At 42.8% G+C, this 27,003-nt stretch overlaps 1 protein-coding gene across 1 annotated transcript in view; it reads left to right on the top strand.

Annotated features, from left to right (window-relative positions):
* Nucleotides 1–1,334: 1,334 nt before the first annotated feature.
* rfx6 (regulatory factor X6) overlaps nucleotides 1,335–27,003 on the top strand; it is a 53,905-nt gene continuing 28,236 nt past the window's right edge. Inside the window, exons 1-14 of the mRNA XM_033022050.1 lie at nucleotides 1,335–1,557; nucleotides 3,167–3,323; nucleotides 3,610–3,733; nucleotides 4,245–4,306; nucleotides 4,711–4,788; nucleotides 7,458–7,485; nucleotides 11,373–11,480; nucleotides 18,264–18,341; nucleotides 18,458–18,571; nucleotides 21,248–21,297; nucleotides 23,368–23,527; nucleotides 23,617–23,761; nucleotides 25,374–25,483; nucleotides 25,586–25,703. Of these exons, the coding sequence (XP_032877941.1) occupies nucleotides 1,335–1,557; nucleotides 3,167–3,323; nucleotides 3,610–3,733; nucleotides 4,245–4,306; nucleotides 4,711–4,788; nucleotides 7,458–7,485; nucleotides 11,373–11,480; nucleotides 18,264–18,341; nucleotides 18,458–18,571; nucleotides 21,248–21,297; nucleotides 23,368–23,527; nucleotides 23,617–23,761; nucleotides 25,374–25,483; nucleotides 25,586–25,703 (1,555 nt within the window). The remainder of the gene's footprint in view (nucleotides 1,558–3,166; nucleotides 3,324–3,609; nucleotides 3,734–4,244; nucleotides 4,307–4,710; nucleotides 4,789–7,457; nucleotides 7,486–11,372; nucleotides 11,481–18,263; nucleotides 18,342–18,457; nucleotides 18,572–21,247; nucleotides 21,298–23,367; nucleotides 23,528–23,616; nucleotides 23,762–25,373; nucleotides 25,484–25,585; nucleotides 25,704–27,003) is intronic.

A 27,003-nucleotide genomic window follows, 5' to 3' on the forward strand; every position in this document is an offset into this window, starting at 1 on the left:
CATCTGCGGAGGGAAATAGACAGACGAAGTTTCGGATCGGGACCCTTTTAAGACAGATGGCGTTCCGATGGGTCCGGACCCGAAACATCTCCTGTTTATTCCCTCTACAGATGCTGCCTGGCCCGCTGAGTAACTCCAACACTTTGCGCTTTGCTCAATATTCCAACATCTGCAGTTGTGACTTCACTATTTCTGAAAAGGCGTCATTTCATGAAGTGGGAACCAATCCCTATGTTCTTAAAGCGATGAAGCTGCCAGCTATCACTGATGATAGCTCGACCCCTCCGCATCGGGAACTACACCAAAGCTGATGGATTTAAAGGGCACAATCAGATCTCTGGACCAAACGCAGAATGAATGAGGCGTCAGGAGCTAAACAATAACTGTTCAGAAATCAAAGCCATGTTACTGGTGAGGGAAAAACAGTGGCTCCTCGTCCTATAGTAAAGGGCCAGATGGGAGCAGTGACGTGCGGCCTGGGCACGAAAAAAAAGACACAACATCGATTAGCAAGATAGGAAATGAATTCTAAGTATGTTGCTTGCTCTTTAATTTACCATCTGTGATAATCTTGTGTGGGAACATTGTTCACCTGATGGACAATATCTTTTCACGACAGTTATCTTTTTACTCTGTTTCCGCACAAAGTTTCAAGGGTCAGTAATGTGTTGGTTCTTTCAACCCTTCTATCACGGATTTAGCTATCTACCGCCTTATACACAAAAAAACCGTACGATAAACACAAATCTGAAAGGCGCATTCAAAAAATGATTGTTCTCTGCGGTTAATCATTAATGTTTTCTGAGTTCTCCTCTCCACATTTCCTTTACATGATAAATACGCGTAATTCATCACTCGGTCGTAACCACGGGTTTAATTAACAATGTGGCCGTGTCTACTTTCACAGTAAGAGCTCCTCACATTCAATTCCCCCATCTGCTACTTATTGCTGACTTCGTTTTTGATATCTGCCCCGTGCAAACAAATAGGCGTACTCTGGAGAGTTTAAATAGCTATTGAAGGTGCGCACCCTGGAGCTGGTAGGTAGATTGTTGGTGTTCGATCCAAAAACCAGGATGCTTTCTCACATCAGGGGAGCTCCAGTTACCTAACCATGACCTGCTATATCAAACCCATCACTGAGAGTGAAAACTCAACTAAACCGTTTTCTAACAAGAACACCCGAGATTCAGATCGAGGAGTTGGTTATGGTGTGATGTGAGGCTGTGGAGATTATATATCATGAGCCATTAATGTTGATTCCCAGCGACGGCCGACTCTGGGAGAAGAGATAGTGCTGGGCCAGCAAGCCCAGGCTCTGCCAACCGTTCGCCATGAAGATGCCATTGAAGAGAATGGCTGAACCCCATGGATCGTCCATGCTTCACCTGCAGCCTCCTCATAAGGTGTCGGCCAGAGTTCATGACCAAACCTACATGACTCTGATCGGCAAACACTTAGATTCATTGTCGGACGAGTGTGTCGGCAGTGAGGAGCCGGAGTCACTGCCTGAATGTGGAGAGGAGGAAATAGGGGTCGATCTAGGCATTAAATCAGGTGAGGTTCCGTCAGTCAGCCCACAATTTGCTGCGACAGGACACGCACTGTGGAAACTGGGCAGGATATTTCGCTATCGGCTGCGCAGTGACTTACAAGTAATCGAGCTTCAATAGTAACACATTTAAAACAGACTGCATTTAGAGTATTATGTTCAGTTTTGGGAACCATGTTATGGGAAAGATGCTGCCAAGCTGGAAAGTGTGAAGAGAAGGTTTACGGCGGAGAAGATTTACCAGGATGTTGTCAGGACTGGAGAGCCTGAGCTATAGGGAGCAGTAGAGCAGGCTGTGACTTTATTCCTTGGAGCGCAGGTGGATGAGGGGTGATCTTATAGAAGTGTACAAAATCGTGCGTGGAATAGGACGGGTAAACGCACATAATCTCTTGCCCAGAGTAGGGGGCTCGAGAACCAGACGACATAGGTTTAAGGGGAAGGGGGGGGGGGGGTTTAATAGGAACCTTGGGGTAACTTGTAACTTGTGGGTGTACTGTAAGGAACGAGCTGCCGATTAGGTAGTTGAGGCAGGTACTATCGCAGCGTTTAAGAAACATTTAGACAGGTACATGGATAGGACAGGTCCAGAGGGATATGTGATAAACGCAGGCAGGTGGGACTAGTGTAGATGGAACATGTCGGTCGATGTGGGCAAGTTGGGCCGATGGGCCTATTTCCACGCTCTATGACTCTAATATCAACGAATATTGAACGATAGACTGTTCAATCTCAAAATCATATCAATGCAACTGTATTAATTTTTGCAGAAGCTCTAATACCGAATCAAAGCATCGGCTAATTCCTTTCAGCACCACGGCCCTACTATGCATGAGATCCCCACCTGCTGCTGCTTTAATAAAGCATTGTACGCCGCGAAATTCAATTCAGGATTTATGATATTGAGTGATACAGCGTGGAAACAGGAAACAGGCCCTTCGGCCCAACTTGCCCACCGGCCAACATGTCCCAGCTACACTCGTCCCACCTGCTTCCGTTCGGTCCATATCCCTCCAACCTGTCCTATACATGTAAATGAATATTATATTATTATTAATATAATATTATTCGATATTATATCGAATAATGTAATGTGAAATAATCGTGGGGAAATCTATTCACAATAAGCTGGAGTAACTCAGCGGGTCAGGCAGCGTCTCTGGAGATAAGCTATAGGTGACGTTTCAAGTCGAGACCCTTCTTCAGACTCGACCCGAAACGTCACCCGTTTTATACCTTTTCTCCAGAGATGCTGCCTGACCCGCCGAGTTACTCCAGTTTTTAAAGTCTATCTTCGGTTTAAACGAGCATCTGCAGTTCCTTCATACATGTAGAATCTATTTGTTGGCTTCCATTAGAACCACCCACAATATGGCCACGGAAATCTTTCCCTTGGCAAGCTAATGGGAAATAACCATATAAATGAGAAGCTACAGAAAACGCCGTGGACGCTATGTCCTCTCTCTGGCAGTTTAGGATAATTCAGCCTCTCACACTTCACAAAACGGACAGATAAAACACAGCAAATTGATGCGTTGAAATGAAATAAATAAATACAAATAGATCGCTGAAAGATTAACCGATAAGGACCTTGTCGTTCGTTGATTCCACCAGAATCGGAGAATTGCAACGGATTCGCATCGTCTGAAGAGGAGGATGGGAACGTTTCTGAAGAAAAAACGTTCTTGAGCGACAAGCAACAAAGTCCGAAAAGAACCATCACACAAATCATCAAGGACAAGAAGAAACAAACGCAACTCACCCTGCAATGGTAGGGACAGCTCAGACTGGGAATCCTATCTCAAGATGATGCATTAGTCCCTTAGTTTCATACATGATGTATATATGGAGTATGTGTATGATATTTTGATATAGTTTCCACTGAGGTCCCTTTGATTCGTTATACTTTAGATGAATTCGTTAGATCTCAGATAATCTGAAGCAATGCCAGTTCTGGGCATGTTGTAAAGTATCATTGAATGCTGGCAAATTTATCGGCAAATGCTTTAATGCTCCGAACTAATTGGATTGCGCGTTGTTGACCTTTCTTTTGTCAGGTTGGAGGAAAACTACATAGTTTGTGAAGGGGTCTGTTTACCCAGATGTATCCTCTACGCCCACTATCTCGATTTCTGTAGGAAAGATAAACTGGAACCAGCTTGTGCAGCGACGTTCGGCAAGGTATTATCTGCGGACTCGCGGCGACTTCTCCAAACCAAGAATAGAACTGTTAACCAGAACAAAGACGTGCAGATGCTAGAATCTTGTGTAAAAACGCCCAGTGCTGGAGTAACTCAGCAGGTCAGGCAGCATCCCTGCAGGACATGGACAGGCGACGTTTCAGGTCGAGACCCTTCTTCAAGTTCTAGTGTTCCGATGTTCATTTATTGATGATAAATAAGCAAGTCTTTGAAGCACGGGCCAACTTAAAGCATATCAGGGCACCAATGGGACCTCCCCCTCTTCCAGTTGTCGGTATAATAAATTAAAACAGAAAAACGTTTAAAAAAAATACCCGATTATAAAATAGTGAACATTTGTTTTCTGTGCCTTCAAATTGGCTTTGGGCAAAGCTACCATTCCTCTAACACTGCGTTTTGCTCACGATTCCAGTATCTGCATTTTCTTGCATCTGCAAAGATGGGATATTTTATTCAATCTCTTTACACCTTCCTTCCTATTTCGTTGATAGACGATAAGACAAAAGTTTCCCCTGTTGACGACGAGAAGACTTGGAACGAGAGGACATTCAAAGTGAGTTCGTTAACATTTTGTCCGGTAAAGCAATCTTTCCTTTATCCCTTGGGCGTTAGGCTTGTCGAAGCTCGAAACCATCTGGATCTATTAGCTCCTTCGCTCCTTGATTTCCTTCGCTCCATAGATGCTGCTGCACCCGCTGAGTTTCCCCAGCAATTTTGTGTACCTTGGATCTATTAGCAGTAGTTTTCTTTAATTGTTTTAACGGCATCCGTTTATTTGATGACAGTACTTGTCAAGAAAAAAAACCCCCGAGAGCAGTGTCGCAAGCCCGGTAAAACAACGCGAACAATTTATTTGGTGGATATTAAATGACGTGTGCCAATTTTTGGACGGATGTTATGTTTTTAAACATTGACTTGGTATCAAAATAATATATGAATCTTGACACTATTTTGCAGGTATCACTATTATGGTATTGGCATCAAAGAGAGCAGTGCATATTATCATTCGGTATATTCTGGTAAAGGCTTGACAAGGTATCTTAATCCTCTACATTATACATTTTGCTAATATATCTATGCCTATACTGAAAGTGATTAATGGTGTAATATTTCATTAGGCAGCTGTGTGCTGATTGTGATTATATTTGTTAGAATTACTACTTGGTGGCTTCAAACAAAAGTGAATAATAGTTGAGGAATTGAAGGTTTGATGGATCTGGCACAGGATAGGAGTTGAGGCCTGCATAGATCAGCCATGATCATATGGGATGCCTGGCAGGCTCCCAGCACCAGAGACCCAGGTTCTATCCTGACCTCGGGTACTGTCTGTGTGGAGTTTGCACATTCTCCCTGTGACCGTGTGGGTTTCCTCTGGATACTCTAGTTTCCTCTCACATCCCAATGACGTCAGTGTTTGTGGGTAATTGTCCTCTGTAAATTGTCCCTGGTGCGTGGGGAGTGGATGAGAAAGTGGCATAATGGAAAACTAATGTGAATGGGTGATCAATGGTCAGCGTGGACTCAGTGGGCCAAAGGGTCTGTTTCCATGCTGTGCCTTTAAACTAAACCACATGCTTGAGGAGACTGCTGGCCTGCTCCTACTCCTATTTTCTTGTGTTTTTATGCAAGCTATTACTAGGACAAAAACAAATGGTGATATAACATGAAAGGCAAATTTGCAAGTTAACTGCTGAGTGTACTGAAACAAAAAAATAATCAGTTTCATTTAAACAGTTGCACTCGGGTAAGACACCTTTTGGTTGTGAATAAAGCTGAAAATGTGGTTACGTTTAGCATCTGTATAGAGATTAACAGAGTTAACATTTATTGTGTTTGTTGACGAAATGTAAACTCAATTTCTCTGTCTAGATGAGCCTGGGCCAGCTGAATATTCCCTTTTACTTCAGATTCCCAAGATGTGTTTTGTTTCTGGCATTTTAGTTGACTTTAGAGACTATAGCTCCATTTTAACAGCATTTTAAAATTGCTCTCTATATGTAGGTGCCATATGCATGAAAACATTTATACGTGAATTGTCTTCATGTGGACAAAAAAAAGCTCTCTCCCGGGCTTGTTTAGTTTAGCGGCAAATATCACCCTTTTTATTTCTCAGTCACATAGATATTCACTTGTTATTGTGATGTAGCTCCTCTTTGACTGTAGCTACAACAGTTAGATAGCTGGTCCACTGAAATTTTTGTTCAGTTGCGATGTCTCAGATGATGGGGGTTCTCAGCAATGGTAATACAGCTAAATTTAAAGAAAATGGAGATGGTTAGATTTGCTTCTGTGGAGCATTATATTTACAGTACCACTAACATATATAACATTTATATAATCGTTTAATATAGATAAAGTCACCAAGGTGCTTAAAATGTATTTAATAGAACATGTAACTTTTCTCAGCAGAAAATGATTGAAAGTTTAATTTCAGTCAGCTGCTGAGAAATAAAATGAATTTACATATTTAAAGTGTCATACCCCTTTCCGAACATCGCAGTGCACTTTACTAGGGCATTGAGATGCTTTTTATTGATCATTGCAGTAATATAAGAAAATATAGTAGCAAATGCATAAACATCAACTGTTCATAATCAGCAAAAATGATCAGATTATCTATTTTGTCTTGACATATGTTAATCAAGCATATAAATATTAACTGGGCTACTTAAGATACTTCTTCTGATCCCTCACTCCCAAAAGAGCAGGTGGTCCTTGAACCTGAAAGCGAAGAGCTTAGAGATACCGAATGGAAGCAGGCCCTTCGGTCCACCGATTCCATGCTAACCATCGATCGCCCATTCACACTAGTTCTATGTTATCCCACTTCCTCATCCATTTCTACAAACAAGTTGTAATTTACAGAGGCTGATTAGCCTACAAACCAGCCCATATTTGGAATTGGGGAGAAAAATTGATTATTTGGAGAAAGCCCACGCAGTCACTGGGAGAACATGTAAACTCCACACAAACAGCGCTTGAGGTCAGGATCAAACTTGTGCCTCTGGTGCTGTGAGACAGCAGCTCTACTAGCTGTGCCACTGTGTCACCCTTAAGTAGGTGGACCTGAAGATTAGGCGTGTCTTGATTCAACATCTTAGCTAAATAAGTGCTGTACTAGTGTCTCAGTCCTGCATTGAAGGGTCATTTTAGTTTATTGAATTCATGTCTCTGAATTAGGATTTGAATCCAGGACTTTCTGACCAAGAAGCAAAATTGCTATTGACTGACACTTGCTGACAAACAATTAATGCTTATCTACTCATTCTATTTCACCTCAATTTGATAATCAAAATCCATTAATTTGGATAGATAGATAGATAGATGCTTGATATTTTCTGTGATTAAATTTCTAATTTCTTGTTAATTTCATTTGATATTTTCTGTGATTTAAATACCTTGTCCTGAGAAATGCAGAGCTGCTGAGGAAAATGTTACAGGTTTTATAACTTGAGTGGAAATATATCAATATTTGCATGTGACATTTGGGACACATTTAGTAAAAATTTGAGAGAGGTTTACTATCGATTGAGAAATCCCCCTTGTAACATCATGCTTCTTTGTCACATCAACAGCTTTAATGGGACACCTGAATTTAAAACAATTGAAGGTGTTATGTTTAGAAGATGTATTTAATTGATCATGGATTGCTGTAAGGAATGTAATTATATTAACAATTAATTATTTGATGTTATATCTCACAGATTTTCAGGAAGCAAATTGAAAAATGAGGTATGTTATATAAAAAACATATTTGTCACCATATTTCTGATTCACACAAATGAAAGCTGCATTCATCATTACAAAGAAATGAATCTAATGGTAAAATAAGACATTACATTTTTTTCCAGAGCAGTCTACAGCCAGATAGTTAAAGCTATTGATTGCACTGTGCAATAATGATTGAACTTGACAAAGGCCACAAAGCAATGATTATAAATAATTAAGTTAAGGTAGCATATGTGGTTGTGCATAAGTAAATATTTCCCAATGTTAATGTGTAATGAAGACTTTAAAGATAAGCATTTCCATTTAAAAGAATAGATCGCTAACTGTATGCTGTCCATTACATCCTTTATAGTTGAAGCAGTAGATGGCTTGGGTTGAATATTAGGCTGAAGAATCATTCTTGGGGGCACATATGGCACTCCATAGGCATGTTAACATAACATGGTCATGGATGCATAAATCAAATTTAAAAAAAGTCATGATCAGTTATCTAGGTATAATATATTTATGACGTAATATTTTTTACACAGCGAGTGGTGGGTGCCTGGTGGTGGAGGCAGATTTGAGTGGGATTTAAGAGGCTTTTAGACAGGCATATAGAAATGCAGGGATTGGAGGAATATGGATGATGTTTATCCTGGCACCATGTTCAATGTTACATTGTGGGCCAAAGGGATTGTTCTTGCTATACTGTTGCATGTTCTATGTAAGAGGCAACTGCTTCACTTTCATCTTTGGGCAATATCAGTCCTATACTATAATGGGACATTAATTGTGCAGAGTGACAACTGAAAGTAACACTTGTTTGACATTGCATATGAAGTAACATAACATGCATGATTTCCAAAAGCAAACTAATATAGAAAGGGAAACAACAATTTCATTTTAGAAGGATAAGGTTAGAATAAGGTTTATTCATACAATTTATCATCTCCACAAAAACAGTAAACACATAAAAATAAAATTAAAAGTAAGAACTTTAGAAGGTAAAATGCAATATGATAGTCGTGTCATTTGGCACAGTAATTCTAGTCACATGATCACATGATTGCTAACAATTGTTTGTAAATTAATTATTTTTCCGGTTTTACAATGCAATTAGAGATGAAGAATTATTTTTAAAAGAACGCATCCCATTTAGCATTTGGCTGTGCCAATCATACTCCATGTCACCAACTTTATTGTGCATAAATTAGAAGAGGTGTGAGAAGCAATCTTCAGTGATGCAGTACAATTTCATGAAGACTATTCTAAACAGAAAAAAAATCCAAAGAAGATGAATGATATAGAAGAGTAAATGCTTAGTATGTGTAGTCCCTAGTTCCTATAAGTCCCTAGTGTGTAGGATAGTGTTAGTGTGCGTCGATAGCTGGTCGGCACAGAGAAATGTAAAGCCAAATCATTAAGCTACAGCACTATTTAGAACTATTATAAAGGAACACCTTTGACTCCTAATCAGTGCCTCGTAGGTACCATTAAAATCAATGGGATGTCAAATCCTGCATCAACATAATAGTGGAGAATCCCACCATTGACTCCATGGGGAGCCTTGTAGCAGAGCCCACTGACAAATTCAGTACTCTGGGTCTGTTAGTAAGTCCCCTTTTCACAATTACTCTGTGGAAATCCAGGACCTACTTCTGTTTGAATGGCAGAATGCTACAATTTTGCATTCATGTTTTGGAATAGTTCTCAGAATGCTCCAAAGCGCTTTACGTACAGTAAATTGTTTTGTAGCCAATATTTGGCATGAGATCTAGGAAACCACACTGAAATAATTATCAGTTCAATTATCATTAGCAATGTTGATTTAAGAGAAGTGTGCTGGCCAGAAGTCTTTGCTATTTTTAATCAATGTCTGAAGATCTTTCATGTCCATTGAAACAAACACACAATTTTGTCCATCCGATCTGAATCATGTTAGTCTTTTATTTTTCTAACAACTTTGTGAATTTTGCAATGATTTATTTGAACATATGAAGTCAAATGGAGTAAATATAAACTTTCCTAAAATTGATCATGTCTTCGTTTGGGTAGCGCACAGGATCGACTAAAACAAATGTACTTCTGAAATTCAAAGGGCAATGATTGATGACAGAAGGTGTGTAGCTAAAGACAGATTTTGGCATTCTGCAAAATATTGAAATATTGGGTTTTTCAGCTTTAACTTTCTGCGGGTGGCAATGACCGACTTTGAGATGCCAGCAGCCTTATTTACTTGACAGATTTGTGAATCACTAAAGGTTTCATGACTAATTATGCAGAAGATTATTACAATAGCTATATAAATACAAACTGGTAATTAGAAACAGATGTCCCTGGATAAAAGGTGATTTAGATTATAAATTTTGATTGAGTGATGCAGAATTGTTCATAAATGCACATTCATTAACTTGATCTAAATGATATTAGCATTTGGTTTTCACCAATGAAATTACTTAACGTAACCTACTTTATCAAAGCCAAGTCCATTTGCTCATAATCATTATATGCTCCTCATGTTAACCAGTGCAGTACATTTTTAAGAGTTAATTAAGCTGATATAAAATGACTGAACTGCGCTATTTGCATTGCAAATAAGAGTAAACAACATGCAGTTAATGGGCAATTATAGTGGCTAAAAACTTGAAGTTGGAGGACTAGTCCATTTAATTAACTAACCAAAACAAATTGACATGGATTGGAGAGAGTTCACCGTTAATATTTCAGGTGCTAGCCTGCCCTTCTGAGTTTTTCCAGTAGTTTTGTTTATTTATTCAGATTTCCAGCAACTAAGATTTGCTTTTTGGTTTGGACTGGAAAATGTAGGCCCAGTCTCCCCATCAGAGTTGCAGCCTGTGGTTCATCCATCTACACTTACCTGGGCCAGATGAACATAGAATAGTACAGCACAGGAATGGGCCATTTGGTCCACAATGTTTGCGCCAAATATGATGCCGTTAAACTGATCTCATCTGCCTGTACACAATGTATATCCCTCTGTCCTTTGCACTTCCGTGTGCCTATCTAAAAGCCTCTTAAACGCCACTATCATATCTAACTCCACCACCACCCCTGGCAAAGGGTTCCAGGCCCCTTCCATTCTCTGTGTGAAAAAACTTGTCCCGCGCATCTCCATTAAACCTTCCCCCCTCTCAGCTTATAACTATGCCCTCTAGTGTTGGACATTTCCACTCTGGGGGAAAAAAGGTTCTGACTGTCTATCCTATCTATGCCTCCCATAATTTTATACACCTTCATCAAGTCTCCCCTCGATCTCCTTCCGACATTTCACAGAGGATGGAGAGGGCATTTTACTGTCCTTTACTGCTGGAAGTCGAGATGCTCTGGATAGTGACTGGGGCCTCAGTGGTGTAATGCCAAAAGCTTTAAAAAGATTCCTAAAGCCAATGATATTTCAAACTATTAAAAATAAAATGATTAAAGAAAACAAAAATTAAACAAAATACAAGCACCACAAAAATATTTAGGAATAATTTAAAACTTTAAGCTAAAGCAAAGATGACTTGTCCACCATTTACATTCTAAAGGTTTGTCCTAATAAGTTTATGGACCTGTGTTAGGTCCATTCTAGAGAAGATAATTTCTCAATTATCGGCAGGCCAGCAGTAAGTTATACAGTCCTCTGAATCTGCCATACCTCCCGGGGTTTTACGTTTCGCAGTACGAGTCTGTGATTCTCTGTAGCTATAATGACCAAATGCTGATGGTTCTTAATGGAACAACTAGCAAAAGGCAGCATGATCCTGCCCATTGTTGTAGTATTGTTGTACAATTAGTTTTACACAATTTTAAAATAATTGTCTTTACTTTGCAATTGGAAATATTTGACTGATTCAGAATAATGGTGTTTACTTGGACTCTAATGGGACACGTTTATTTCATGACAGGGAGGATTTACTCGGAAGTATTCACTCAGTTCAAAAACTGGAACTTTGCTTCCTGATTTTCCCAGTGCACAGCATCTGATTCTTCAAGGGCCTATTTCAAAGGAAAAGGTACAGACTGTTATTAATTTAATTCAATTCACACATCATCATAGAACACCAAACCACTATTGTGAACAACCATGAAACAAAACTTATTATCACTCATGTTACCGTGAGAAAGACCGGATAATATAGATGAACATTTGATCAGAATTTATAAACAAATCCTGAACGATTTTTGGCAACGTTAGTAAAAGAATGCTCACCCGAAGCAAGTGCATCATCTATTTTAATGCATGGTATTGTCGCATATATTTAACATGTTTAAATCTGTGCAGCTAGTTTTATGTCCATATTTAAAATATCTATATTCCTTTCTGAACAAGTTATTTTTGGTTTGAAAACAAAAATACAATGATGTTCAAGATGTTTTAAAATGGACGGTAGGGAGTTATACCTACAATGTGGTTTTCTCTAGAAAATAAACACATACATTTTCTGTATTTAACAATTACAGCAAAATGTGTTTCTTTGAAAATTAGAATCACTTAAATGGTAAGCGTTCAAATCTCAGTCACGACTGTAATTTATATAATTTATCTGCTTACACTTTAACTGTAACACCTTCAGAAGGCATAAAGCTTATATTTAGTACTATTATTAAGGTGTTACTTTTTCTGGGATTATGCTAGCTTTTGTTTTTATAATTCAGAGTGCTTTTAGCAGCATGTTAAAATATAATAGTTATCTGTATATGCACTATTGATGGGTAATTTAGAATCATAGTCATATAGCATGTAACAGACCCTTCAGCCCAACACCCATGTCAACCAACATGCCCCATCTACACTAGTCTCACCTGCCTGTCTTTGGCCCATATCCTAAACTCATCCTATTTATGTACCTGTCTATATGTATTTTACCTGTTGTGATAGCACCTGCCTCAACCACCTCCTCTGGTTGCAACCGCAAGAAATGCAACACCTGTCCCTTCACCTCCCCCCTCGACTCCATTCAAGGACCCAAGCAGTCGTTCCAGGTGCGACAAAGGTTCACCTGTATCTCCTCCAACCTCATCTACTGCATCCGCTGCTCTAGATGTCAGCTGATTTACATCGGGGAGACCAAGCGCAGGTTGGGCGATCGTTTCGCCGAACACGCTCAGTCCGCCATAACCTACCTTAACTCCCGGTGGCTCAGCACTTCAACTCCCCCTCCCATTCCCAATCCGACCTCTCTGTCCTGGGTCTCCTCCATTGCCAGAGTGAGCAACAGCGGAAATTGGAGGAACAGCACCTCATATTCCGCCTGGGGACCTTGCGTCCGTATAGCATTAACATTGAATTCTCCCAATTTTGCTAGCCCTTGCTGTCTCCTCCCCTTCCTTAACCCTCTAGCTGTCTCCTCCCACCCTCCCATCCACCCGCCCTCGGGCTCCTCCTCCTCCCCTTTTCCTTCTTTCTCCCCCCCCCACCCCCCATCAGTCTGAAGAAGGGTTTCGGCCCGAAACGTCGCCTATTTCCTTCGCTCCATAGATGCTGCTGCACCCGCTGAGTTTCCCCAGCAATTTTGTGTACCCACCTCCTCTGGCAGATCGTTCCATATACCCATCACCCTTTGTGTAAAAAAAAAAGTTGCCCCTCTACTTTCCCCCATCATCTATATCTTTTGGTTCTTGATTCCCCCTATCTGGGTTAAAGACTCTGTGCATTTCCCCAATCTAATCCCCCCATGATCTTATAATAGCACTGTCCCATGGTACGAGTTCATTCCAAGAGCTCTCCCAAGTATAAAAAAAATCAAACTCGTGGTAAGCACGGAGAATGAACATCGCGGGTACGTCGGAATTCAGGACGTCTCTTAGCGGCTCGTAACGCTATCGGCAGGTACTCGGGAAGACTCGCTAACAGCAGGTAAGCACGGGAAGACTCGTGAAGATTTTTCAACATGTGGAAAAATGTCCACGAGATCCCGAGTACCGACGAGTGGCCATTATCGTAAATCTCCGAGTTCGAATCAGGGCAAACTTGAGAGAGCTCTTGGAATGACCTCGTACCGTGGGACAGGGCACCGCCCATGTCTGCTTTTCGAACAGGCGTTCCTGGAGCAGATGCTTGACGAAGTCCGACTAATGCTCGCTGGAGCTGATTTCAGCGACCATCAACAACTCGCGGAGAGAGCTGACGAATTGTGGGCACACAGACGGCGGGACGTGTTTGATTTTGTCCGCCCCCTGGTCACGGTGCGGTTGCAGCCGAACCGACATCGGGAGGAAGAAGAAGCCCAGCCCAGCGCTGAAGAAGCATCGCCACGGCCAGTGATCTACAGCCAACGCCGCTGGTGTTATTACCATCAACGATATGGGCCCGAAGCATGAAGATGTCGGAGCCCCTGCCAGTACCCGGGAAATGCCTCGTCCATAGAGGCGAACGCGATCGGCCCAAACGAACGCCTCTACGTCCGCGATCGCCATTCCGGCCACCGTTTCCTGGTAGACTCCGGTGCCAGCATCCTGCCTCCGAGCACCCCAAGATATTCGCGCCGGTAAGGTAGGACCCATCCTCTCGGCTGTCAACGGGACCAACATTCGCACTTACGGTACGCGGACCCTGGACTTAAATATTGACTCTCGCCCATACAGGTGGAAGTTTCTCGTTGCTGACGTCGCCCAACCGATCCTGGGGGCTGATTTCTTGCGCGCTCCCTGTTAGTCGATGTGCGAGGTGGACGCATGGTTCCTGTGTCGGACCAGTGCCCTGCCAAGCCGTGCATTCCGTCCACGCCCCTACAGCAACTCGACGAGGTAGCTGAGATCCAGCAACCTTTCGCAGCCCTACTCGCCAAATTCCCTGGGTTGCTCACACCCCGGTTTGACGGGGCCACTTCCGTCATGGCGTGGTCCACCACATTCCCACCGAGGACCCACCGGTACACGCCCACGCGTGCCGCCTCCCGCCCGATAAACTGTGCATCGCACGAGACGGGTTCCAGCTTATTGAGGACATGGGGATTGTCCGGCGGTCGGATAGCCCTTGGGCTTCCCCGCTGCACATGGTGCCCAAAGCGTCCAGAGGTTGGAGACCTTGCGGTGATTACAGGCTTTAGAACGCGATAACCACAGCAGATCGGTACCCAGTCCCGAACATCCAGGATTTCTCGGCTCATCTGGAGGGTGCTACATTTTTCTCGAAGGTCGACCTTATCCGCGGGTAAAATCAAATTCCGGTCCATCCCGACGACGTCCCTAAGATGGCCACCATCACCCCTTTCGGCCTTTTCGAATGGCTAAGAATGCCTTTTGGCCTGAAGAACGCCGCTCAAACATTCCAAAAGTTAATGGATCAGGTCGGTCAGGGTTTGCCGTTCATATTCATCTACCTCGATGATATTCTGGTGGCCAGCAGCTCGCAGGCAGAGCACGTTAGGCACCTCCGCCTGCTTTTCGAACGGCTATGCAAACACCGGTTGGTGATCAACCCTGCGAAGTGCCAGTTCAGATTGCGTTCCATTTCTTTCTTGGGTCACAGCATTACCTGCCACGGTGCACAGTCGCTGCCCGAGAAGGTCGACGCCATCCGTCGCTTCCCGAGGCCCCTATCCATCAAGGGCCTGCAGGAGTTTATCGGGATGGTAAATGTCTACCACCGATTCATCCCATCAGCAGCTGCCATCATGCGGCCGTTGTTCCAATGCCTGGCCGGTAAGCCTAAGGACCTGCTCTGGTCCAAGGAGGCGGAGAAGGCGTTCGAGGGGGCTAAGACTGCATTGGCCAACGCCACTATTCTAGAACACCCTAGAGTGTCAGCCCAAATGGCACTCACCGTGGACGCTTCCGACATCGCAGTAGGCGCCGTCCTCGAGCAACACGTACGTAATCGCTGGGTGCTGCTGGCATTTTTCAGCAGGCAGCTGCGAGCCCCCGAAGTTAAGTATTGCGCTTTCGACCGGGAACTCCTTGCGCTCTACCTAGCGATCCGCCATTTTCGTTATTTCTTGGAGGGACGCGCTTTCACTGCATTCACAGATCACAAGCCACTCACGTTCACATTGACCAAGGTATATGTTCCCTGGTCTGCCAGACAGCAATGGCACCTCGCCTACATTTCCGAATTCACGTCCGATATTCGGCATGTGGCGGGGAACCTGAACGTTGTTGATGATGCGTTGTCCCGTCCAGCACTGCCCGAAGTTTCAGCATTAAGTCTAGGCGTTGATTATGTGGAGCTGGCCACTGCCCAACAGGCAGATGCCGGTATGGAGGTTTACCGCAATGTTAAATCAGGTCTCAAGCTGTCAAAGGTGCCTTGCAGCGCCACCGGCGTGCAAGTCCTTTGTGATATCTCCACGGGCAAAGCCCATCCCATTGTACCGGTTGCTTGGAGGCGTCGGATTTTCAACACTATCCACAGCCTAGCGCACCCGTCCATTCGCGCCACCTCTGCCTTGGTCACGGCGAAGTTCGTCTGCCATGGGTTGAGGAAGCAGGTCGTAGCATGGGCCCATTCCTGCATCCTTTGCCAGACTTCCAAGGTGCAGAGACATGTGCGCCCGCCGGGTGCAGGACTTCGCCATCCCGGACGGCAGGTTCCTGCACATCCATGTCGACCTGGTGGGTCCTTTGCCGTGTTCGCGCGGGGCTACTCACCTACTGGCCATCGTGGATGGGTTTACCAGGTGGGCGGAGGTGATACCGTTAACGGATACCTCCGCTGAGGCGTGCGCGAGGGCCATTGTCTCGAATGGGATCGCTCGTTTCAGGGTCCCCTCCGATATCACTACCGATCGTGGGGCTCAGTTCACGTCCTCCCTGTGGAGTGGTATGGCGCAGCTGTATGGCGCGAAGCTGCATCTGTATGACCACCGCGTATCACCCAGATTCCAGATTGGGTCGACCAGTTGCCTTGGGTCCTCCTAGGCATCAGAACCACGCCTAAGGAGGACCTCAATGCCTCCTCAGCCGAGTTGGTTTACGGCTCGGTTTTGTGAGTTCCTGGGGATTTCCTGCCCGTCCCCCGGGATCAAGAGGTCCCGGCTTCGGCGTTGTTAGCTGACCTTCGCGAGCGGGCGCGTGCCTTGGTCCCGGTTCCCACTTCCCGGCATGGTTCGTCTGCGGTGCATGTGCCTACTATGTTACGGGATTGTGCTTATGTTTTTCTCCATAGGGATGCTCACCGCTCACCGTTACAGTGGGTGTACGAGGGTCCGTACAGGGTGCTGTGTACTGGTGCCTCGACGTTTACGTAGGACATGGGTGGCAAGGAGGAGTTCGTCTCCGTGTGCCGCCTTAAGCCGGCACACGCTGACGAGACAGTGGCTGCTCCTGTTACCCCCGGTCATGTTTCTCCGGTCCCCTTTGTTACGCCCGTCCCTTGCTCACGTTTTGCGCGTCCTTCCGGTTCTGTTTTGCCGGCCCCCACTGTTACGCTCGTCCCGCAACCTCGGACTACGCGTTCCGGTCGAACCGTCCAGTTACCCATGCGTTTCCGTACCGCGGATTCTGGGGGGGGCCATGTAGCGGCGCCTACTGGCGCACGCAGGTATCGAACCCGGCGTTCGGAAGCCGCGGTCATGTGACTCGGGAGGGGCTGCTTGTTTTCGCGCTGTTTTGCTTTCGCGCAGCAGTTCAGCGCTGACCACCGATGTGGCCAGACGTGTCGAGAGAACCTGTTTACTGAAAAAGTGAATTTTCGAATAAAGATTAGTTTAAAAGTTCAGTTGTCGTTCTTGAGACCGCCAAACACTTGGACTTTATTCTATATGTATATGTCATCTATAAAATGTGGCAAAAAATAACTATAGTTTGTTGACTATCAATAAATCTATTTAGCTTGTTAAGCCTCAAGTGAGTGGTGTAGTTCATTTAATATCTTCATTGTGAAGTTTTGAAACAAAAACTTAATTGCTTGAAATCGTACTGAATTGGGAATATGTCCACTAAAAGGCACACCCATTTAACCAAACACAGGAGATTAATTTATTGAGAGAATCTACCTGAAACAATGCTGGCCATTTCACTCTTGATTGGAGTCTGTGGACATATCATTTATCCATTAACAATTGAGCAGGTAGCAGTCTGATTTAAGGGCTTGCTGGTGACCTGGTGTTCAAGGAGAGAAGGGGCAGGCAGCAGGTAGGGTTGGAAACTGTTTATCAGTGAGTTGGAAACCTACTTACTCTATCTTCAAAATTCTGCAAACAGATTTTAGATTCTAGTTATGTTACATGATGGTAAAGAACAACTCAAATTATTCTTAAACTGAAAAGTTAGAACGGACATAAGTACTCTTATTTTAGCTGTAGGTAAGGTGACTAATTCTAAATATTGTCACCAAAATACATAGAATAATTAGCAGAACCCAAAGTAATGGATGAACTCAGTGGCCCAGGCAGCACTGGGAGATGAAATGGAAAGATGATGGTTCAATTGGCAACCCTTCTTCAGAGGCAGCACGGCACGGTGGTGCAGTGGTAGAGATGCTGCTTTACGGCACTAGAGACTTGGTTTTGATCCTGACTGCGGGTGCTTGTTTGTATGTTCTCCCTGTGATCTGCGTGGGTTTTCCATGGGAGCTCTGCTCTCCTCCCACATTCCAAAGACGTATAGGTTTGTAGGTTAATTGGCTTGGTAAAATTGTAAATTGTCCCCAGTGTGTGTATAGGATAGTATTAATATGTGGGGATCGCTGGTCGGCGTGGACTCGGTGGGCCGAAGGACCTGTATCCTAAACTAAACTAAATAATTTTTGAGTCTGAAGAAGGACCCTGATATAATCCTATGCATGATTATATAATATTGTAGTAAGTTATAAGGGTTGTCATTCTAATACATTTCTGGTACTTTTAACAACACAGGTAGATATATTAATTATGATGTACAAAACACATTGCCAATGCATCCTGGATAATGCAATCAATGGAAACTTTGAAGAGGTAAGATATTTACACAAAATTGCAGTTTATGTTTCTTTGTACATGTCTAAGTGAGACTAACATGAGCTTAAATCTAAAAGCAAGTGTGATTCCAATATTTTCAATTTAATTTTCAGATTCAGAACTTTTTGTTGCACTTTTGGCAAGGAATGCCTGACCATCTTCTTCCATTGTTGGAAAATCCTGTCATTATTGATATATTTTGTGTCTGTGACTCCATACTTTACAAAGTGAGTATTGATTGAAATGATAATAAATAAATAAAAGATGCAGCTTGCCAAAGTTGTAATATAAATAAAGCCTGTATGGAGTAAGGTTTTTAAAACCATTCGAGCAAATCGATTTTATGCCTGGTTACCTGACCTAAACTCAGTGTCTTCTGCAAATTTACAAATTCACGCCTTCATCCAAATCATTGATATAAACTACAAACAGCAATGGGCCTAGCACCAATCACTCAGGCATGCCACATAAGAGTCATAGGCTCTAGTCCAAAAAGCATCCTTCCACCATCACTCCCTGCTTCCTTCCATGAAGCCAATTCTCTATCCAGTCGGTTGGCTTTCCCTGGATCCCATGCAATCTAACCTTCTAGAGCAGCCGTACTGCGGAACCTCATCGAAGGCCTTGCTGGTCTATATAGACAGAGTCTATAGCAATTTCTTCTCTAGCCTCCCACAGTGTCTTCAGATATATCAGATCAGGCCCAGGATATTTATTTGCTTTCATGCGCCTTAAGACATCCTTCAGGCGCATCTCTTCGACCATAATATGGACTGTCCTCCAGACATCTCCATTAATTATCCCAAGTTCCAAAGTCTTCACATCTTTCTCCACAGTAAAAAGAGGAGAAATACTTTTTGATGACCTTGCCCATCCCCTGTTGCTCTACACAGATGATCATTGTTTCTGAGGGGCAATATTCTCTCTCTCTCTCGAGTTCCCATCGTTCCCATAATGTACATTTAAATTCTTGATTTTCCTTAATAATAACTGTCAGAGCAATTCCCTCCACCATTTTAGCCCTTTTAAGTGTGTTCCTCTCAATTTCTTTCTTAAGTGTGCTCCTCAGTTCTCGACACTCCTCCAAGAAACAATTAATCGTTGATGCCTAAACCTGTCCCATGGCTCCTTTTTCACCTTCTTTTTCCTGACGAGAGCACCAATTTCTCTCATTATCCAAGCTTGCTTACTCCCACCTGCCTTGCCCTTAACTCTAACAGGACCATGCATGTCCTGAACTCTTGTTATCACACTTTTAAAAGCATCCCATTTCCTAGACGTTTCATTGCCCGCAAATGACTTACTCCTATCAGACTCAGCAAGTTCCTGTCCAATGCCATCAAAGTTGGCCTGGCCCCAATTCAGAATTTTAACTTGTGGGACTGCCCTATCTTTATTCACAACTATTTTAAAGCTAATAGAACAGTGATCACTAGTCCCAAAAGACTTACCCATGGACACTTAATTCACTTGCCCTTCCAATTTCCTAACTGTAGATCAAGCTTTGTCCTTTCCTTTGTAGGCTATTTACATGTTGCCCGAGGGAAGGTCTAAACCCTTGGCATTATGACAATCCCAATCAAAACTGGGAAAGTTAAAATCCCCTACCATGACAATTTTATTAGTCCTGCAGCTGCCTGCAATCTCCTGCCATATTTGCTCTTCTAATTCCCATTGTACATTCTATAGGATATTCTATAGAATGTATCTATAGGGGATCTATAGGACATCCCCAACAAGATGATAGACACAAAAATGCTGGAGTAACTCAGCGGAACAGGCAGCATCTGTGGATAGAAGGAAATTCTAATCAGAGATGCTGCCTGGCCCGCTGAGTTACTCCAGAATTTTGTGTCTAACTTCGGTGTAATCTAGCATCTGCAGTTCCTTCCTTCACAGCCAACAAGATGATTATCCCTTTTTAATTATTGGTTCTATCCATATAGCCTTACTGGACGAACCATCAGTAATGTAATATCGGACTGCTACAATGACATTTTCCTTAATAAATAAAGCAACACATCCTCCTCCTTTACTCCCACATCTATCTCTCCTGCAGCACATACCCTGGAACATTAAGCTGCCAGTCCTGTCGCTCTCTTACCCAAGTTTTTGTAATGGCTACAATTCCCAGTCACATGTACCTATCCACGCGTTGAGTTCATCCTTACCCGTCAGGCCTCTCACATTAAAATAAATGCAAATCAATCTTTGCTCGCTCCCTGCCAAACTGCTGTCTATCCCATCCACTGAACTTTCTTTCATCACCTTCCATACAGACTTCTAGGCTCGCCCTGCATGAAATCCTGCCCCCCCCACCCCTGCTCCCCTCACCTCTCTCCCTGCCAATCTGAGTCTGGATATAGATGTAGTCAAAGTAAATCCTGAATACCTGAATAAAACTGGATTCTGGGCTCAATAAATGATTTCCAGGGGCACAAATATCATCTGCTGCTGACTGATCATCAGCTTTGTAAAATTAAAATCTGGTCAGTCTGAAATTCAGAAGGTCTTGCAGTGTGAAGAATTGTCCACAGCTGGATGCAGGTCCACTCTAAGATGCAGATCTACAGGTAGTGATTAAGGGAAGCATCTATGAGTATTCTAGATAGACAGTGCACGGTTTGAAGTTCTTCTGCCAATGTATGGGAACAGAAAATTCCAAATGTTTGTGTCCATAACTGTCATCATTCTGATGTAAGGCTTGGAATAACAAGGCTTTTACTGTAAAAGCTGACAGATGAGAGTTCTGCGTATCATGGAGCTGCAGAATTTATAAATAAACTAGTATATTGAAATAAATCAGAAAACTGGAAGATGTTTGTTTACGTTAAGCGGCAATTTCTTAAATTCACCTGCAGTCAATAAAATGAAAAACTTACATTTCTAAATATTTCCCCAAGGTGCTGACGGATGTCCTTATTCCAGCGACAATGCAAGAAATGCCAGAAAGGTAAGAATATATCCCTGAAGAGAAAATAAGTGTAAAATAATTCCTTTACATTACAGGATATATAACTATATCACAACCATTCTTTCCAGAAAATATTCATTGGAATGTTTTATATAATCATTAATGTAAAGAAGTCAAGTCTGACACACTTGTAACTTTACTGAGTATTTAATAAAGGCACATATAAGGTGCTTGCCTCGCCATTCGAATATGTCAGCAGCCAGCGAGGTCCAGGGCATAGCAGGCGCTGGTTGCTGTAGAAGGGGCTGGCGCTGCTGATGTGGGGCCAGGGTGTTGCAGTCAGGACAGGAGGCTACTCGGGCTTTAATGTATTTGGCCATGCCGGGCCAATAGTAATGGGCATGTGAGACGGTGGCATCGGCTCCGGGATGCCTCATGTGGGCAGCGTTGTAGTACAAGTCGTACAGGGAGGCAGGGACGACCACCTTGTGACCCTTGATGATGATACCGTCCCGGAGCACCAGCTCGTCGCGGACCAGAAAGAAAGGGTGGGCACCCGCAGGCAGCGAGGTGTGCCTGCTGGGTCACCCCCGCTGGATGACAGCTGCGAGCTGTTGCAGGTCGGGGTCGTTGGCGGTGTGCTCAACCAGGCACTGCAGCTGCTTAGAGGGAACAAAGTTGACATTGAGTACCTGCAGATCCTCCTGCTCGTAGGGGTGCCTGTCACAGGAGGAGCGGGGGGCCCGGGATAGCGCGTCGGCCACATGCATCTCGGTGCCCCTCTTGTACACGATCAGAAAGTCGAATCGTTGGAGCTGTAACATCATGCGCTGGAGTCCGGCAGGTGCGATGTGAATGGGCTTATTGAGGATGGTCACCAAGGGTTGATGATCGGTCTCAACCGTGAATCTGCTACCGAAAAGAAAGTCTTTAAATTTGGAGCAGGCGAATACAACCGCAAGAAGCTCCTTCTCGATTTGTGCATAGCGCTGCTCAGTGTCTGTCATGGTACGCGAGGCATAAGAAATGGGCTGTAGCGAGCCGTCATCGTGGAGCTGCAGGCAGGCAGCACCGAGTCCGAAACGGGATGCATCACACGTTACTACGATCGGATGGTACAAATCGAAAAACTTGAGAGTCGGTGTGCTGATCAGCTTTGTTTTGAGAGAGTCGAAAGCCTGCTGGTGTTGAGGAAACCAGGACCAGGCAACGTCTTTTTTCGTCAGTTGCCTCAGGGGTGCCCTCAACTCGCTGAGGTTGGGGATGAACTTTCCCAGGTAGTTGACCATGCCCAGGAATCGCTGCAGGCTGGTTACCTCGGTCGGGGCAGGCAGCTCGGAGATAGCGTTGGTCTTCTGCGGGTCAGGTTTCAGCCCGTGGGCTGATAAGATGTGGCCAACATAGGGTACTTCAGCTACACGGAACTTGCACTTTGACAGGTTGAGTTTTGGCAAGTTAAACGCGCGCCTCCTGTTCATCGGGTTTTATTTGCTCCTAATTTTACTAGTGTTTAAATCCCACTTCTGACACCATGTAAAGATCACAAGTCTGACACACTTGTAACTTTACTGAGTATTTAATAAATGCACATATAAGGCACGTCCCAGTACTGACTGCATCTAGTCTTCAGGCGTACTGGAACCAGGGGAGGAGCAAGGGGAAGATATCACAATTATACTGAGATAACTAAGGCGTGGTTAGTGGTATTGAGGTAGCTACATTATAGGTTGCATGCATAAACCATCTACAATTAATAAAACTCATTTGTGAATTTAAATTGACCCATCATCAATTTATAATTAATATTGCAATGCATATCAATTTGGGCCTAAATAGCCTATATGGGTCAATTGAAGTACAATTTGCAAAATTTGACTTTGGATGTAAAGGAAGGGGCAGAGGTAGATATGTGGCTGAAATGCTTTGAACCTTAAGGAAATGGAGATGAATTGCTTGCAGAATAACAGATACAAATGACAATTTTTGTCATTGCAACCATTGTTTGGCCATTTGGATGCAGGATAACAAGATTGTGAGGAAAGGAATGTAGAAAACCAAAATTAGGGCAGCATTTAGAACTTACTGGTTCATTGTTTTCTTCATTTTCAGTTTGCTGGCAGATATCAGAAATTTTGCTAAGCATTGGGAGCACTGGATATCTTTATCCCTGGAAAATCTGCCAGATACTCTAGCTGAGAAGAAGTTGCCCATTGCACAAAGATTTGTGGCTTCTCTGAAACGGCAAACTTCATTTCTGCATCTTGCGCAGGTAGGTTTTGAGCTAGTTGTTTGCCACCATGTACGTGGGTTCTTTAGTGTTCAGCTCTGTGAATTGTGGTTGTGTGCTATTCTGCACAGATTGCCAGGCCGGCTTTATTTGACCAGACTGTTGTGAATTCCATGGTGGCTGACATTGAAAAGGTGGATCTAAACAGCATCAGTTCTCAAGCCCTTCTTGCAGTATCAGGTGGAGCTGACCAGGAATTTGAACTATATTCTGATTGTAAGTATAATACTTGACATGCTGTAATAGTGATACATTTTAATTAACAGCTCTACAGGTTACAGAACATCACATTACCGATAAGTCAAGATTTAAGATAAACTCGTGAGAGAGTTACTGCAAACATCAGCTATAATTATACATGTTAATCCTTCAAATAGGTTTTGTTGTAATGGTTTATTTGCAGTAGTTTGTTTTCATATCATCAGTGTTTCTAATTGGCCTCTATTTACTATTCTAATATTCAATAAAGAATATAATTCTGACTGGTACTCAAGATCATTACCCCAAAGGATCGCAGCTCCTTGCAGGATACACACGCTCACAAATAGGTACTTTTCAAAAACTTTTTTGGAGATACAGCACGGCCCACCGAGTCTGCGCTGACCAGCGATCACCCCGTACACCAGCACTATCCTACACATTAGAGACAATTTACAATTTTAACGAAGCCATTTAACCTACAAACCTGTACGTCTTTGTGGAGTGGGAAGAAACCGGAGCACCCGGAGTAAACCCATGTAGTCACAGGGAGAAAGTACAGGCAACACCCTTAGTCAGGATCAAACCCCCATCTCTCGTGCTGTAAGGCAGCAACTCTACTGCTGTGCCACAGTGTCGCCCCAGGTAGTTAAGTGCTGGTGGATTTGTAAAACATACAATGCGATTCACACTCATTCATATCTTTCCCAGAAGTTCAGCATTCGGTCATCTATCTAAATACTGTATCTCCTCAATGTGTCACAATGGCAAATGTTAATTGATAATTCTTCTACAGAGTACCCAGCTACATTACAAAATACTATATGTGTTATTATACTATACCCAGTTGAAGCTATGGCATTTTATGATGTGAAAATATTCATGGTTGTCAGAATAATTGCAAACATTCCGCCATCAAAGCTGATAGCAACTTTGGGTTTTCATATGAATGTGGAATTTCAAAAGTCTCAGTGATTTTCACCTCATGGAGACAAGCTGTGGAACAAAAAGGTGGGGCATTTCCCCTGTAACATATTTGGGAATCCAATCAATCAACTTGTATCAGGTTATAAATGATGCAATTTGAGTGGAGAAGAACATTTCCAAGTATCAGGTAAATTTTATTTAATTTACCTTCTTGACATTATGTTAATTTATTTTGTTTTCCTTGTTTTGTGTTTTAAGTACTGTTGCAAGGTTTTTGAATATTTCTGAATTTAGCACCCAGCAAACTCCTTACTCAGTTCTTCAGTCCTCTCAGTTCTTCATCCTGTTTCTAAGTCTGATATGACTTAATTAACCCTCCATACCAATGAACTAATCTTTATCAATTAAAAAATAAATAAATGCTGCAGCAACTCAGTGGGCTGCAGTTTGAAGACACATCATCTGTCTATATTTCCTTGCAAATTATGCTGCAGATGCATCTTAAACTGAGTTGAAAGGAAGAGCAGAACGTATGATATACATCTTTTAGTCCTTCGAGATGTAATCAATATAACAGGAATTCTTATAAACATGAACCGGCTTCTACTTAAGCAACAGCTTTCACGTTTTTGTTTTGAAAATTACTGCTTCTAAATGTTCAAATAGTTAGAGCAATCTCATATTTTCCTTTTTTACATGCTAGATGACTCTATTACAGTGTTTCAAGAGCTGAAGGATCTGTTGAAGAAAAATGCTACGGTCGAATCATTTATTGAATGGTTGGATACAGTAGTAGATCAAAGAGTCATCAAGGTATGCTTTAATGATGTGATAGCTGTATTAAAATAAATAAAATATACTTCCTTATGTTGTTTTTATTTAAGTGGTGACTTTCGATATACTCTCCTTTTTAAGCCCAGCAAACAAAATGGAAGGTCCCTTAAGAAGAGAGCGCAGGATTTTCTTTTGCGATGGAGCTTTTTTGGAGCTCGAGTCATGCATAATCTCACTCTCAACAATGCTTCAAGCTTTGGTAAGCATTTACATTTGATTTGTTTTAAAACATGGCCTGCTGTAGGTAAATACGACAGATAATACTGTACAACATTGTATAACAATATTCAAGAGCTCTCGGGCATGAACATTTCTCAACCAAGAGCACATTTTGGGGAATCAAGGCTGGAGAAGTATCAAACGTGTGTAGGGAGGAACTGCAGATGCTAGTTTAAACCAAAAATATACACAAGATGCTGTCTCGATTGAAATGTCACCCATTCCTTTTCTCCAGAGATGCTGTCTGACCCGCTGAGTTACTCCAGCTTTTTGTGTCTATTTTCAAAGTATCAAACATTTCAGGCTAGGTGTCTAGTATTTTCCATTAAAGTCCTTTTGAAGGCACCACTTGTCCAAAATTGAAAAGTTACCTTCAACATTTTTTTGGATTGTTTGCCATTTCATTCCCCTAACACAGACTTATTAATACTTGTGCTTTCAAACATTTTTCTGTTTCAATTGACTAATATAATTTCCCACTTTAACTGATCAATGAGCATTCGGTTGTTTAATATTCATTACGTTGCTCGTAAAGAGCTGAACTGACTGCTGTGAAACGGAATCAAATTGAATAATAACAAAAGTAAAACATTGGAGAGTAAGATGCTCCTTATTGTAAAATGTTAAAACATGAAAACAAAATATCACGTTATTTATCTAGATGGCAACTTTCCTGCAATGTTATTGACAGGAAAAAATGATTCCCCTTTTCAAAACATAATTCTTAGTGCTTGATACTATCAAATGCTTAAGGAGCTAGCACCATTGATATTACTGTGATTAAGTTATCTTGGGCTCTATTCACCACCAGATGAATGTTAGTTACATATTTAATATTTGTAAAGAACAAGCTGGGCAAGAATGATGCATGAAGGTGTAGGCAGGAGGATTGTATGAAGCAAAAAATAACTGTTGGCTCAAGCTATTTTTTCTCTGTGCTCTAATGTGTTCTTTTCAATGTAGTATAGATTATATTTTGGTGTAAACCAGCATCTGCAGTTCCTTTCTATATTATAGATTCATGTAGTTATATAGCACGGAAACAGGTCTTCCGCCTAACTCATCCACGCCAACCAAGATACACAATCTAAGCTGGTTCTATTTGCCCATGATTGGCTCATATCCCTCTAAACCTTTCATATCCATGTACCTGACCAAATGTCGTTTAAATGGCATATCATAACTGCTTTGATTACTTCCTCTGACAGCTTATTTCATATACCCCCCCCCCCCCCCCCCCCCCCCCCCTTGCGTGCAAAAAGTTGCCCCTCAGCTTCCTA

This window comes from Amblyraja radiata, chromosome 5 (genome assembly GCF_010909765.2).
Source record: "Amblyraja radiata isolate CabotCenter1 chromosome 5, sAmbRad1.1.pri, whole genome shotgun sequence".
In the NCBI taxonomy this organism is placed as follows: domain Eukaryota; kingdom Metazoa; phylum Chordata; class Chondrichthyes; order Rajiformes; family Rajidae; genus Amblyraja; species Amblyraja radiata.